This window comes from Physeter macrocephalus, chromosome 8 (genome assembly GCF_002837175.3).
Source record: "Physeter macrocephalus isolate SW-GA chromosome 8, ASM283717v5, whole genome shotgun sequence".
Taxonomy (NCBI): Eukaryota; Metazoa; Chordata; class Mammalia; order Artiodactyla; family Physeteridae; genus Physeter; species Physeter macrocephalus.
In genome coordinates, this window is record NC_041221.1 from 30,773,509 (window position 1) to 30,789,835 (window position 16,327).

The 16,327-nt window shown below is 40.7% G+C and overlaps 1 protein-coding gene across 1 annotated transcript; it reads left to right on the plus strand.

The window, feature by feature from the left end:
* The first annotated feature begins 447 nt into the window (after positions 1 to 447).
* On the plus strand, positions 448 to 1,071 carry LOC102981651 (transcription initiation factor TFIID subunit 11-like). The gene has a single exon (XM_055086358.1). It carries the CDS (start codon positions 448 to 450, stop codon positions 1,069 to 1,071), a length of 624 nt encoding a protein of 207 aa, XP_054942333.1.
* The last annotated feature ends 15,256 nt before the right edge of the window (positions 1,072 to 16,327 follow it).

The following is a 16,327-nucleotide window of genomic DNA, read 5'->3' on the forward strand; positions in this document are numbered from 1 at the left end:
AGCCCCGGGCTGAGGAATCACCTGACTTCCGGGTGGGCGTGGCCCCAGCCCCAGAGCTCTATATAAAGCGGCTGGGCCCTTCCTGTTGTCCAGGCATCCTGCCCCTGAGGGGACTGCAGCCGGAGGGAGCTTCTCCACGGCGGACTCTGCAGAAGAAAGGACCCAGGGCGGGAGCTTTCTGACCTACGGGCTTTCAACAAGTCAGTCAGTGGGGCTTGTTTAAGGTGCCGAGTGTGCGGTCATTTGTTATCCACGCATAGAAAAGGCATCTCCAAGGGCAACTGTCTTTACATTGTGGGAGGCAGTGGAAACCTGTGTTTGTGTGTGTGTGTGTGTGTGTGCGTATAAATACAGCAGCAAGGCTGACCTTCCCTCGTCTCGTCTTTGTCATTGCAGGTCGCCGATCAGACGAGCCCAGCCCGAGCCCCCGCGTCTTGCGGCGCCGGGATGGCCAAGGCCAGCGCGCCGCTCCCAGGCAAAGGTCGGGTCACAGGTGTGTCGGGTGAGGGAGGAGTGGTGCCCTTGGGCCCCGGCCCCAGCTGCCTGGACCGAATTCCGGGGGACCGATTTGAGGATCTGAGGAAAGCCTGCGACGAGGAAGGCGAGCTCAGGCGTCAGGACGGCCCGCGTCCAAGGGCAGGTGAAGAGGCAGACTCCTTGTCACGTCCTCCTGCAGCCAAGAGACGGAAAGTGGCCACCAAGGGGAAGAGACCCCGGAAACGAGCAGTGGATGAACTGGAAGCTCAGAAGATGAGAACCCTCGTGTCTTCTATGAGCCAGGAGCAGCTGGACCGTTACGAAGTGTATCGCCGATCAGCCTTCCCCAAGGCCACCATGAAGCGTCTGATCCAGACCCTGGCTGGCTCGACGGTGTCCCAGAACGTGGTCATTGCCATGTCCGGAGTGGCCAAGGTCTTCGTCGGGGAGGTGGTTGAGGAGGCCCTGGACGTGTGTGAGAAGTGGGGGGAAACGCCCCCACTCCAACCCAAGCATATGAGGGAGGCTGTTCGGAGGTTACGCTCCAAGGGGCAAATCCCCGGCAGCAAGCACAAGAAGATCCTGTTCTTCTAGGCCGGAGCCAGCGAGGGCCTGTCGCTGAGGAACCAGTCCCTGGCAGAGCAGCCTCCTGACCCTGAGACTTTGCCCCACCCATGCAGCTCCTGTATCTCAGGCCACTGGGGATTTCCCCAGGATGGATAAACAAGAAAGTTGGAGAGAGAAGACCCACCACACCTCCAGCTGCTTCTCTGAAAAGACCAAGAACACCTAGAAGCCTCTAGACAGCTGGAGGAATCATCAGGAAAGAGAGAAGACCCAGTGTACACATATCAGAAACGAAACGTGGAACATCGCCCTGGAACCCGTGGGCAATGGAATTGTAAGAAAGGGATGTTGTGAACGGTTCCGCGCCCATCCATCAGATAAGCCAGAAGAAAGGAACCGATTCCCTGAGAGACACCACCTGCCACAACACACCCACGAAGAAACAGACCTCTGCAAAGGCCTCTACCTATCATAGACATTGAATCCGTACTCAACAACCATCCCTATCCCAGAGTACCAGGCCCAGAGGAGTTCACTAATGGATTCTAGCAAACAAAGCAGAAATTATACCACTCCTCTACGATCTCTTCCAGGAGGTGGAAGCTTAGGGAATTCTTCCTAACTCATACCATGAGACCAGCCTTGGCTTCATCCCATGACCCACGGCATTCCCAGAGAACTAGACACAACGATCTCTCACGCAGAGAGATACCAAAACCCTGAATCGCCTTTCAGCTAACCACATCCAGCCGTGGGTAAGAAGAAGCATAGATGGCTGGAGCTAGTGAGACTGATCCCAGGTGTCCAGGGCGGGCTCAGCCTTCAGACACCATTGGATGGGATCCATGACCCATGCACAAGCCAAGGGAGAAAAATCACAGGACCCTACCGAGAGATAAGATAAAAGCCTTGGACAAAGTCCCACACTCACCCACTCCTGATCAAACTAGGAAGGCCGAGGAATGTAGCTTGATCGGGAACCTCTTGCAAAGAGCTGCAGCTTGTCAACACTCTTGCTAATGGTGAGGAAGGAACTCGAAGCTCTCCCAGCAAGATCCCGGGAAGAGGCAAGCATCTGTCTTCTCACCACTCGTTTCCTACCTGGGGCCGGTGGTCCTAGCTAATGCCTGAGGTCAGGCGAAGTTTTCAAAGGCTGAGGGATCGGGAAGAAAGCATGAAAGCATCTTCATCTGTTCGCTGACGGCCTATCAGAAAGCAGTAGACTTATGTACCTTCATTCCCATTGTACCCTGCAACCTTGCTAGGATCAGTCACTTGTCAATCCCAGGAGGGTTATTTCCGCCCCGAGTTTTGCTCAAGTCTTTCTGGTTTCCCTACTTAATGGTGTAGGAAATCTGTTGAACCAACCCACTTTGAGTCATTCTTACCAAGGCCTATGCGTTTGATTAACTTGGACTGACGTAGAGCATCAGCTAGGACTGCCGATCTGAGAAAGGAACCCTCATTCACTGTTGCTGAGAATGCGAAACTGGACAGCCACCGTGAATGGATAGAGGGACATGCCCCGTGACAAATTCATCTCGAAGCCCAAACCACCAATGGGACTCTCTTTGGGGCTAGGGCCTTCATCGGAGCAAATCAAAGAAAGTGCTCTGGCTGAGCTCCACACCCCGTGACCATCAGATGTGAAGATAGGGACTTCAGAGAGGTGATTCAGATCAAAGGCATGGCTTCTGGAGGGGCCCCGATCCAACAGCACTGGTGTCTTTCAAAATAGAGACCAAGGCACCAGGGATAGTACAGCCAGAGCCAAGGCCATGCCAGGACACAGCGAGACGGTGCAGCCCAGGAGAGAGGCATCGCTGAACAACGAGTCGGCTCGCAACCCCACCTGGCAATTTCCAATCTCCAGAAGGGTGAGAAAATAAATACACGTGCGTTAGTGCAAGCCTCCAGGCTGTGGTGTCGTGTGAGTGGGCAGCGCTCGGCGACTAAGGCAGCACCTGGGGAAACAGTGTGGCGGCTTCTTGCGAAACAACACATACTCTAACCCTACAAACCAGCTCCTTGAAGCTCGCCCAAAGGAGGGGAACATGGGTGCCCGCACGCGGCAACCTGCACGCGGATGTTCGTACAATCTGCGTTCCAAACTGCCAGACTCAGCAGGAACCAAATGCCCCTCAGTAGGGAAGAACCGTCAGTGAACTGTGGTCCATCCAGACACTGGACTAGTACTGGGTGCTCGAAAGAAATGAGTCATCAGGCCATGACAAGAGATGCAGAACTCCAAAGGCCTACTGACCAAGTGAAAGAAACCAATGTGAAATGGCTACAGACCTCAGCCTTCCAATGATAGGACCACTGTGGGAGGGGTTAAGCCATGGTGTCTGTGCAAACATCAGGAGTCGGCAGGGATTAGGGGGGAGGAAGGGAGGACTAAGGAGAGCACAGAGCAGGTGGAGGGCAGGAAAGGCAAGCCTTATGTGCCATGTGCTAAGCGTGGATGCCTGACATGACAAAGAAGGCTTCAAAATCCATGGACTATACCATGTGTCAAGGGGGGTGCACTGTGAAACGTATGTACCCCCGAGATTCCGGATGTGGATGGTGAGCAGGGGTGTGGACTAGGGGGAAGAGGGGACGGGCCCATTCGATTTGGTCCCAAAGAAACCCGAAAATGTTTGAAAATACAGAAGTATTTAAAGAGGAAAGTTGAAGCCTTCCCGTGAGGCCCGCCTACCTATTTCCATGTCTATGGCTTGGGGGAGAATATGGCCTGGGCCACACCCGCCTGGCAGAAAAGGCCCCCGCAGGAGTGACCCTCCGGGCTTTCTGTAGTCCCCTGTGCAGGCCAGCGTGTTCCGAGGTGCACCCGAGAGAGGACTTGTTGCCTGCTGAACTGTGTTCTCTGGCGGGTCCTGGAAGGCTTTCAAAAGGCAGCTTTCAAGACCTGTCTTCTTCTGAGGGTCTATATCTCCATCGCCATCAAATGTGAAGCCTTCAGAAACTCTGTAGCTGGAGGAATTCTGGGCGGCCACCTGGGGCTCACCCGAGTATTTTATAATCATGTCTTCTATAAGTAACTTAGATTAATTATGGAATATGTGTCACTGTTTACAAAGGACAGATGAGGAATAGTACACATTTGTTTCCATGTAAAATCCATCATCAGTACTGGGAGAATCTTTTATTACCTGCAACCACATAATTTCAGAAAGTGTATGTTTCAGAGATTTTATAACTTTGTTATTTTCATAAATATTTTTAAATGCAAAATTTTTTATTCAGATTCCTTCTTGGCTTTTCAGTATAGAAAACCTAGTTTCATTGTTTTATAGGGGAGTAAATTAGGGTATAATAGCCAACAGCTTCATTATTCTTATTCATTCCTAGTCCTTGGCCCCATCTTTTCACCTTTATCAAAATTGCTTTCTGAAATAAGTTTTAAAATGTGAGAATTAGAGTTTTGTGAAGCAGAGTTTTCAAAACACCGATCTATCCATATGCTGTCCTTTTAGAATTTAGGAAAAAATTTTTAAATTAATTAATTTAATTTTGGCTGCATTGGGTCTTCATTGCTGCACGTGGGATTTCTCTAATTGCGGCGAACGGGGGCTACTTTTCGTTGCGGTGCGCGGGCTTCTCATTGCGTTGGTTTCTCTTTATGTGGAGCACGGGCTGTAGCCATGTGGGCTTCAGTAGTTGTGGCATGCTGGCTCAGTAGTTGTGGCTCGCGGGCTCTAGAGCGCAGGCTCAGTAGTGTGGCTCACGGGCTTAGTCGCTCCTCGGCGTGTCCCGCAGGAGTGACCCTCCGGGCTTTCTGTAGTCCCCTGTGCAGGCCAGCGTGTTCCGAGGTGCACCCGAGAGAGGACTTGTTGCCTACTGAACTGGGTTCTCTGGCAGGTTCTGGAAGGCTTTCAAAAAGCCAGCTTTCAAGACGTGTCTTCTTCTGAGGGTCTGTATTTCCATCGCCATCAAATGTGAAGCCTTCAGAAACTCTGTAGCTGGAGGAATTCTGGGCGGCCACCTGGGGCTCACCCGAGTATTTTATAATCATGTATTCTATAAGTAACTTAGATTAATTATGGAATATGTGTCACTGTTTACAAAGGACAGATGAGGAATAGTACACATTTGTTTCCATGTAAAATCCATCATCAGTACTGGGAGAATCTTTTATTACCTGCAACCACATAATTTCAGAAAGTGTATGTTTCAGAGATTTTATAACTTTGTTATTTTCATAAATATTTTTAAATGCAAAATTTTTTATTCAGATTCCTTCTTGGCTTTTCAGTATAGAAAACCTAGTTTCATTGTTTTATAGGGGAGTAAATTAGGGTATAATAGCCAACAGCTTCATTATTCTTATTCATTCCTAGTCCTTGGCCCCATCTTTTCACCTTTATCAAAATTGCTTTCTGAAATAAGTTTTAAAATGTGAGAATTAGAGTTTTGTGAAGCAGAGTTTTCAAAACACCGATCTATCCATATGCTGTCCTTTTAGAATTTAGGAAAAAATTTTTAAATTAATTAATTTAATTTTGGCTGCATTGGGTCTTCATTGCTGCACGTGGGATTTCTCTAATTGCGGCGAACGGGGGCTACTTTTCGTTGCGGTGCGCGGGCTTCTCATTGCGTTGGTTTCTCTTTATGTGGAGCACGGGCTGTAGCCATGTGGGCTTCAGTAGTTGTGGCATGCTGGCTCAGTAGTTGTGGCTCGCGGGCTCTAGAGCGCAGGCTCAGTAGTGTGGCTCACGGGCTTAGTCGCTCCTCGGCGTGTAGGATCCTCCTGGACCAGGGCTCGAACCCGTGTTCCCTGTACTGCAGGCGGATTCTTAAACAGTGCGCCACCTGGGAAGTCCCAGAATTTAGGAAATTTTAAATTATCCTATTATCTAGCCATGCAGTGGCAAACCTAGGACTAAAATTCATGTAGCAGAATCCTTTCTTTATATTATAATCCAGTGATTTACATTCATTTATTTCCCACATAACAGTCTGAGTTTAGTATTCCAGATGCGTGAGTAGATGTGCTCCACACCATTGGTTACTCAGGGATTTTTATTTGTTCTAGTTACATATTTTCACCACCTCCTGGACAGTGTCATCATCTCTAGTGAGGGAACATTGGTTGCAAAGGATCCCAGTTGGCACTAAGGAGAAGAGAGTGTGAATGAGGCATGCCCATGAAATTGAGACCTAAGCTGGGAGTAGCACCTAAATACATGGCCACACTTTTAGCTACGATTGAGGCTGGGCAGCCACAATTAGAAAAGTAAGGATGGATTTTGAAAGACAAGTAGGAGTCTCTGTCACAGACTCTGTTGATTCCTACAAATTGTGAAACAGAAGCACAATCTTCAGGTCTAATAATAAAATAATCTTATAGGAAATCTCCAAGATTCTTTGATATCTGTTTCTCACTGAATCCTCATGAAAACCCAGTTGAGTTGAAAGGTAGGAATATCCATGCTCATCTCAAAGGTGAGCTGTAGTCCTGAGGATGTACAGCAATAACAACCTTTTAAGATAGGGTCTCATAGAAAAAGGAACACTCCTACTCTGTTGGTGGGGAGGTAAACTGGTAAAGTCACTATGCAGCACAGTGTGGAGGTTCCTTAAAAAATAAAAAATAGAGCTACCGTATGATCTTGCAGTCTCATTCCTGGGCATATATCAGGAGAAAACCATAATTCAAAAGGATACATGTACCCCAGTGTTCGTTGCAGCACTATTTACAATAGACAAGACATGGAAGCAACCTACATGTCCATCACCAGATGAATGGATAAAGAAGATGTGGTATATTTATACAATTAAATATTATTCAGCCATAAAAAGAATGAAGTAATGCCATTTGCAGTAACATGGGTGGCCCTAGAAATTATCATACTAAGTGAAGTACTCCAAAGACAAATATGATATCACTTACATGTGGAATCTAAAAAATAATGACACAAATGAATTTATATACAAAGCAGAAATAGACTCACAGGCGTTGAAAACAAACTTATGGTTACCAAAGGGGAAATAGGAGGGGATAAATTAGGAGTTTGGAATTAACATATACACACTACTCTAGATAAAATAGATAACCAGCAAGAACGTACTGTATAGCATAGGGAACTTTACTCAACATTTTATAATAACCTATAAGTGAACACAATCTGAAAAAATATATATAAGTATGTATAACTGATTCACTTTGCTGTACACCTGAATCTAACACAACATTGTAAATCGATTATACTTTTATTAAAAAAAGATAAGATCTCATAACACATTTGTATTCCTGCCAGTGTGTTGGTCAAACCTCTAACAAAGGCAGCTCGTTAGTAGAAATGATCTCTTTGACCATGTTATAAAATATTTTTTCTTTCTTTTTATTCCTATTTCCTTAAGCATATTTCAGTCACTGTGTAGATTTTCTGCTTCCTTTAGTAGATTATGAATACCTTGAAGGAAGTATAAGGTATTTATTTTAGGATTCCCATGGCCCTTAAGGAAATGCCTTAAACATAGATACTCATTGAATCAATCTCCTGTAATTTTTTTTAATATGTTGGGGGTAGGAGTTTTATTAATTAATTAATTTATTTTTGCTGTGTTGGGTCTTCGTTTCTGTGCGAGGGCTTCCTCTAGTTGTGGCAAGCAGGGGCCACTCTTCATCGCGGTGCGCGGGCCTCTCACTGCCGCGGCCTCCCTTGTTACGGAGCACAGGCTCCGGACGTGCAGCTTCAGCGGCCATGGCTCACGGGCCTAGTTGCTCCGCGGCATGTGGGATCTTCCCAGACCAGGGATCGAACCCGTGTCCCCTGCATTGGCAGGCAGATTCTCAACCACTGCGCCACCAGGGAAGTCCTCCTGTAACTTTTAAATGTTGATTACTTCCTATGTGGTAATAATTGGATCAGAGCAGGTATAGGGATCTTAATTAATTTGGGGGTGGAGTTTTTTGTTACTTAGAAGTAGGCTATTAAGGATTGATAACAAAACTTTTAACACAGTAAAATAGATAAAAATAGACATTAACATAGGAATAGCTTTAGGCATTAGTTTGTAGATAATATGAAGCTCATCCATGAAAATTAGGTACTATAACACTATTGGTCGATAAACTGACTTTATTATGTGAGCGAAAATCTTTATTTTCAAAAAGATAAGTGAAACATTTAGCTGAGTTTCTATTTAATTTTCTGCTACCAATATATTGTGCAAGGCAAAATATCAAATGAAAAACATGATATGGTGAACCAAAAAAAAAAAAAAAAAAAAGCAAAACCTCTCTACTCTTTATTTATCCATCCCATTACCTCTTTCCAGAATGGTTTTCTGGCAGTTTTGAAGGTTAAGAAAAGCTATATTGGGCTTCCCTGGTGGCGCAGTGGTTGCGCGTCCGCCTGCCGATGCAGGGGAACCGGGTTCGCGCCCCGGTCTGGGAGGATCCCACATGCGCGGAGCGGCTGGGCCCGTGAGCCATGGCCGCTGAGCCTGCGCGTCCGGAGCCTGTGCTCCGCGACGGGAGAGGCCACAACAGAGGGAGGCCCGCGTACCACAAAAAAAAAAAAAAAAAAAAAAAAAAGAAAAGCTATATTGTAGGTAATTAGCTCCTAGATTCTGCTTTGTGGAATCACTTTTTGGCCAATGTTTAACAGGTGCAGCATTTAAAAAGTGCCTTTTAGCCAAAGAAGGTGGGAAAGTGATGCATACTTTATAGTTCCTTTTGGAGGATCACAATAATCGTTAGCATATTAAGTGATACAGGATGATTTGAGGTACAAATGACCTGTTTAACTTTTTAAATGCTGTTTCTTCCATCCTGATTTGACTATGAAGCGTGTTCCACCTCATATCATCAAGCTCTTATGTATTATTCTATATATTTAATCTGGAATCATGCATGCAAAGACACACCCATACATACACACATTGACGAATAGGCTTCTGGAGGTCAGCTTCTTGCATTTGCACATTGGTACTGGCACTTGCTCTGTGACCTTGAAGAAGATTTCTAACCTCTCAGTGATTCAGTTTTCTTCCTTTAAAGTGAGGTTAACAGTAATGTTGTGAAAATTAAGTGAATTATTTCATGTTATGTGTTTAGAAAAGTACCTGCTATATAATGAATATACAATAATGTCAGTTTCTAGAATAATTATTATTATAGTATTACATTTGTTGATAGCTTGCTTTTAAAAATGTGATATGTACAATTTTCTTTATCTTACTTTCCTCAATCAGTTATCATTATAAATCAAATGATTTACCTTAAGTCAATGTCTTTATATTATTCTATGGTGTGACTATGTCATAAATCATTCAGCCATTCTCTTCCTAATCAACTTAAAAAAAAATTTCCAGTGTTTTACCATTGTGAATAATGCTAAAATAAACATCTGAATATGTATGTTTTTCTGTCTTGAATTAAAGAATTAAAAGAATTAAAAGAATTAAAAAAATTAAAAGAATTAAAAAAATTAAAGAATTAAAGAATTAAAAGAATTTTAAAAAAGAATTAAAAAAAATTCTTAACTGTGGTAAAATATACATAACATAAAATTTACCATCTCAACCATTTTTAAGGGTAGGTACATTGACATTTTTGTGCAACCAATCTCCAGAACTTTCTTTATCTTGCAAACCTGAAGCTCTGTACCCATTAAACCATAAATCTCCACTACCCCCTCCCCTGCCCAGCCCCTGGAAACCACCCTTATCCTTTTACTATGAATTTGACTACTCTGGATACCTCATATAAGTGGAATTATACAGTATTTGCCTTTCTGTGACTGGATTGTTTCACTTACCATAATGTCCTTCAGGTTCATCTATATTGTAACATGTGTCAGAATTTTCTTCCTTTTAAGCCTGAAAAATATCCTATTGTATGTATATGCTACATTTTGTTTATCCATTCATTTGTTGAAGGACTTAGGTTGCTTCTACATTTTGGCTATTGGAGTAATGATGTTATGAACATGGCTGTATAAATATTGCTTCAAGACCCTGTTTTCAATTCTTTTTTTTTTTTTTTTTTTTTTTTTTTTGCGGTACGCGGGCCTCTCACTGCTGTGGCCTCTCCCGTTGTGGAGCACAGGCTCCGGACGCGCGGGCTCAGCGGCCATGGCTCACGGGCCCAGCCGCTCCGCGGCATGTGGGATCTTCCCGGACCGGGGCACGAACCTGTGTCCCCTGCATCGGCAGGCGGACTCTCAACCACTGCGCCACCAGGGAAGCCCCTTCAATTCTTTTGAGTATAAATCAAGAAGTGGAATTTGGGGGTCAAATGATAATTCTGCTTTCAATTTTTTGAGGAACTGCTGCACTGTTTTCCATGGCTAAGGCACCATTTTACTGTATTGATTTTTATTTCTGTTGGCTTTCTCTTAACATTTTGAGCCCTGAGTGGATTAATAGATTTAAGAGATTATTTGATAGGAATAAGAAAAAAATGGTAACAGGACCAGTGAAATCTAGAACGTATGGAATAATCTAGGAAAGAGTCTAGAAGGACTGGGTTTAGAATTGATGCAGCTACTGTCTAATACATCATAAATAATTCTTGGTAATTAATCTCTGCTGTAGGAACTAAAAGGCCAATCTTTTGAGATTTGTGTGTACGATAATTATATTGTCATATGTTCATGGGTGTCTGAAGGAGCTTTCTATCTGAAACTGTCAGTATCTTTGCTATTGACAGCAGTAGTTTCTTATCAAGATCCAGAATTTATTTTTGAAACAGATGTTTTATTTTTCTTATTCTTTGTCTTTCTGTGCTCTAGGTTTTAGATATACATATCAGCATATACATAAACTTTGTTAGCTCACATGGTTTACTTATTATATAATATCAAGTCCATTAAATTATGTACTCTAAACAATATTTCTAAACTATGTTATAAAAATAATTTCTATTCAGTAGCTACCAGAAATTAACAATATGGCAGATCTCAGTTTTGAAAAGTCATAATTACTACTTATCAGAATAGATTCAGAACCTATCAGTGTATATACGTTTGTTTACCACTGAGACTGTAGGATCAAGCAGTGCTTCTCAAGTCTTAGTGCCCATGTAAATCACTTGGAGAACTTGTTAAAATATCAGTTCTGACTCAGGTATGGGATGGAGCCCAAGATTCCTTATTCTGATTAAGCTCCCAGGTAATGCTGCTGCCCCGGCCGGCAGACCACACCCTGAACAGCAAGAGGCTAGAGGACCAACAGAGATCTGATTCTTATGGCACAAAACAAGTCAACGTTTTTAGCAGCTTTTAATCTAAGAATGATCTTTGTTGGGAATGGGTTTTTTCCTAAGGTCAGAAAATTCATTTAACTCTAACTTGTTCAGATAAGTTGATTCTCTTTTGTATCTCTCTTCTCATACCATAATCACTAAATTCTTCTCCTTAACTCCAGTCAACAAATTTTTTTCTTTGAATGTCTAATTTTTTCTGTTTGGTACTATACTATTTTGTTTCTCTGATCCCTTATATCGATAATATCTTGTTATCAACACTTCAACTTTGAACAGACTTGATACAGTCAGCTAATATATATATATATATATATTATGGAGATTTTTTTTTTTCTTTATTGAGAAACTTAAGACTTAGGTACATCAAATAAAACCAATTTCTGGGAGAAAAAAAATCAAAACCCACAATAGAAAAAGTGTTAACACTGTCTGGGACATATCAGAACCCAGAAAATATTTAGAATTATGATAAAATATTGTGGTAGTCAGAATTCTTATATGGTAAAGAGTCTCTTCTTATATGAAGATTATCTACATCTGATGATATGGGAGTGATATTGCAATATTGCACTATTCATCTTATGGAGACACTGCATTTATCAAGATTTTCCAACATGTAATTATTTCAATTAGATTTTAGAATTTAATTCATTTCATCATATAATGTCAATACTAGTACTCATGAAAAAAATGGAAGGACCATGTTTACCAAAGCATAGACCTGGCTATCAGGAGTCAGACTGAATTTCATGACTTGGGAATTCTCAAAGATCTGGAGGAGTTCAGATGTTGAATCCTGGTTTGGGGACCTTACTGCTTTGCAAGAAGAGACTGGAAATGACGTTGGGTAGTACAGAATGCAACAAAAAGACACGAGACTTCCATGGACCTTAGGGGTAAATGTGAGGCGCCAGCAGCAGAGTTGACCACTTTAATAAACAGTGAGTAGAAGTTCAGCTCATTTATAGAAGAAAAGTGAAAGAAAGTATGAGTCGATGCCTACTCAATTCTGAGTGTCTCCTTTACTATGGGGTTTGATCTTTCTGTCAACCCTTCCTACTTTCCTTTTTATCCTGTGACTCTATCTTTCCCCTCTGTTCTTCTTTCTCTTTTTTCTCCTCTTCACCTCTGTAGTCATCATTGCAACATCAATGCTCTTCTCGTTATTACAAAGGAAATCACAGTTATGAAGTTAGATGTGAGTCTGATGAAAGCTATTTTTGCTTCGTTGATTCTAGTGACATAGATATTTTCCAAATAGATCTTGGCCTGAAAGGTATTGATTTGGAAATTAACAGTAGTTAAGAAATATCTTTATTAATGTATACTTGCGGACTCAGAACTCAGAAGTATAGCTGTAGCAATGGAAGCATTTCACACAGGACAAACGCATTATAATGAAAAAAAAAAAAAAAAGACCACTAACTTTGAGAACTTATAGCAAGGTGTCTCTAATTCTTAATATGAAAAGATATAAAAAAAGCTATTAGGTCAGTATGAATATAAACTATCACAGTTAATATTTTTACATCGCTATTAGACCTAAAAAATGGTGTTTAGAACCTAAGCATTTCTTACTTCCTAATTATCCTATTTACAGTAGAACATAAAAGTCATTTAAAGATTATATGGACATTAATTCTACACTTTACTTTCAGTAAAACATTTTTTGTTTATTTTTCCCATGTAGATGGATAATAATGAAAACAATTACAGTCAGAACTAGATACACATACACATGCACATGCACATCGTGTTTTAACTCAGAATAATTTAGTTCACTAGGTTTGTTAAAATAGTTTCTATGTATATATAAATTACACTATACATAATATAAAAATTAGATAATATATATCTGTATTGATTTTTAAATGTTCAAATATTTCTAGGAGAAGAGTCATGAGATATTAGAAGAAAAATAACTAGAACAAACAGCAATATATTCGTTGTAAACTCTGGAAGTCATAAAAGAGATCATTTTTTTGTGAGTTCTACCGAACATACCTGTGAAAAACAAAATATGAGCAGGGCTTAACTTCCGCAAAGTTAAAATTAATCTCTCTAAATTTAACATCGTTCTACTGAAAGAATAAATTATTATCTAACACATGCTAAGTATGTAAATAAACTCAATGTAAAAGTTTAAAAATTTTCAGCCCTTTCTCTTCCAAATCCCTCTAAGTCATTTTCATTTACGTTCAGCTCACGAGTTCTTCCTGATCTCCCATTTTAAACTAGCCCTGTCACTCTGTATCAAATCAGCTTCTTCTACTTCCTGCCTAGCAGTTGTCAGTACTTGAAATGATCTTGTGTATATTTTTACTTGCTCACTATCTATCTAATCCAGGGGCAAATCTGAAGCTTACACAATTTTAGTCATCCTTTTAAAGAAAATAACTCAGAATTTTGAGTACAAATTAAATACAAGATCTCTTGGAAAGACCCTGGCAAATAAGATGCCCTGGAGCTTTGCTTTCTTATTTTCAGAGTAAATCCACATTCTGGTCTCACCTATTAGCTTGTAAGATTCCCCAAGAGCAGAGATTTTATGTCTTGGTCACTGCTATAGCCCCAGTACTTTGTATGCACTTAAAACACAGTTTTTGAATGAATTGAGGCAGGTGCATGCTCCAATCACTTCCTTCATTGCCTATAATTGCTTTTCTCATAACAAAGACACATTTCTGCTATTATAAATAACAGGGCACAGTGGTCCCGTATTACCTGTATTGTTTTATTTGTGTCCCTGTGTTTGTTTTGCTTTGGTGCTTTGTGGAAAAGCAATTAATTCTGATAAGGACTGCATTTTTCTGTTTAAATTGCACTCCAGCATGGCATCTCTCATGATATAATGCCCTCTCACAGGTAAAGTATGGCTGTGAAAGATTTAGCAAGATCATTTTTACTTTCCCTTTGAGGATTTTATGGGTATTTGCATTTATTTATTTTTTGCTAAATTTTATTTTCTGAGTTTTTTCCTTAGTGAGCATATATTGATTTTGTAATTTTAAAAAATGAAATGAATTATTTTAAAAAAGAGTAAGCTTAGTTCTCACTGTTTACCTGAAATATCACCATTTTGGAGAGCACCTTCACCATGTGAAATTTCTGTTTATATTTCTTATGACTTTATCCTCATTTTTGCCTTCAGAGTGGTGGTGGTTTATTTGACACTACAGGTAGATATCTACTAAGAGTTGAAGTGCTTACTAATGCACAGTTCTCAAGTCTGAATTTTGTAAAGATGAATTATTCTTCTTGTTCTTTGGAGACATCTTGAGATAACATGTGAAACAGCATTACTCTTACCTCTTGGAATACTAGTAACTACAGGGATGAGTGGGTCTGGACGCACAGCTGTTCTTATTCCATTTCTTCTCGGAAATATTTTAAAGGCTTACATTTTGCCAGTTTAGGTATACTTAATTTTAAGTAATTAACTTCAAAGCATCTGGGACAATGTGGTACGAGTTTCGGATCAGAAAGTTTCACTGCCCTTTCATTTATGCAAGTAAGATATATCAATTCAGGTAGTGTCTGAAGTGGAGAGTTACACATTTGGTATGAATGTGGAGGTGGATTGAAGCCTATGGCTTGGTGACCTCTGGGGATTAATTGTAGCCAATTTTAGGACTGTTTTTTTCTTGTTAATATCACTCAGAATGTTCCAGGCTAACTAAATTCATACGAACACTGTGAACTCATGCTGATATCAGCCTAAGAAGAGTATAATTAAGAAGCTCATCTACTGTCCCCCAAATAAACAAATGAAAAATCATGTGCTTGACTCTAAGTTAAACAGAAATGACTTTAAGATTTTGATTTGAATTATTTGATTTGAATTATCCAGAGCAGACTACTTCATTAGTCTTGTCAATCAACAGATTTTCTTTAGACATACTAGATTCAAACAGGGATATATAGAAAGCATAATCAATGAATATTTATTGGGGGCGTTATAATGTAATCTGCTCATGAAGACAACAGTTTTCAAACGTTAATTGAACAGAATTGGATGCCAGTGAATCAGACTTCGTCTACATTCAGTATTCTTGATGGAGCTTCTAAGAATTGTTTCCGAATTAGCAAATTGAAGTTCTATAATCTGGCATGATGGACCTGCGTCTTCAGGGAGTTATCAGTAGTTCTCATATTGTGGACGGAGGTGCAACAGAGAGGGCTCCACACCAGAGGTTAAAATTGCAGATATTTGCTTGTTTGTTGGATTTCTCTTTTTTTAATGTGAACGTTTGCTTGATATCTTACAGCAATGATGGTGTAGAACAGTGGTTCTCAAACCTTAACATGAATAAAAATCATCTGGAGGGTTTTTCTTAAGACGAATAGATAATTTCCATTTCTAACAAGTTTCTTAATACTGATGGTCCAGAAACCACACTTTGAGAAAAACTTGTATAAGGTATTGATGGACTAAAGATCACTGATACATGCAGTTTAAAAGTTTTAAATCTATCAGATTCATCATTTTATATTTTTCTTGTTCAAAAAGTGAGAAGAGATAAATCCTAAAGGTTTTCTGCTAACAAAATGAAAAGGCTGTTCATATAGTTTCTGATATTGTAGAAATTCATTTGAATATGATAAAATTTGACCACTGACTAGCAAAAATAAGGGATTTTTAGAATTGAGGAGTTAGTTTCCATGCATCCTTCATCCAGTTACCTTTATGGAAATATCTTGCCTACTATAGACAATATCAAAGCTAGGAAATTAACATTAGTCCAATCCAAGGAATTCATTCACACTTCACTAGTTTTACATGCCCTCAACTGTGTATATATAAAGCTGTATGCAATTTTATCACACGTATAGATGTGTGTAACCACCACTATAATCAAGACACGGAGCAGTGTCTTGATCTATCACAAAGATCTCTTTACCTCTTTATAGCAACATCCATCATCCTCGTCCATGTCCCTAAACCCTTAACTATTCATTTTTTGGAATGCGCAGGTACTATTTCTTGCTCTTCAGAGCTCATGTCCTTCTTATACTGACTAAGGTAAAATTTAAAGCTATGAGATTTTGGAGAATCATATGGCC

Excerpts from the sequence above, each read along its gene's own strand:
- LOC102981651 (XM_055086358.1), top strand. The coding sequence starts at position 448 with ATGGCCAAGGCCAGCGCGCCGCTCCCAGGCAAAGGTCGGGTCACAGGT.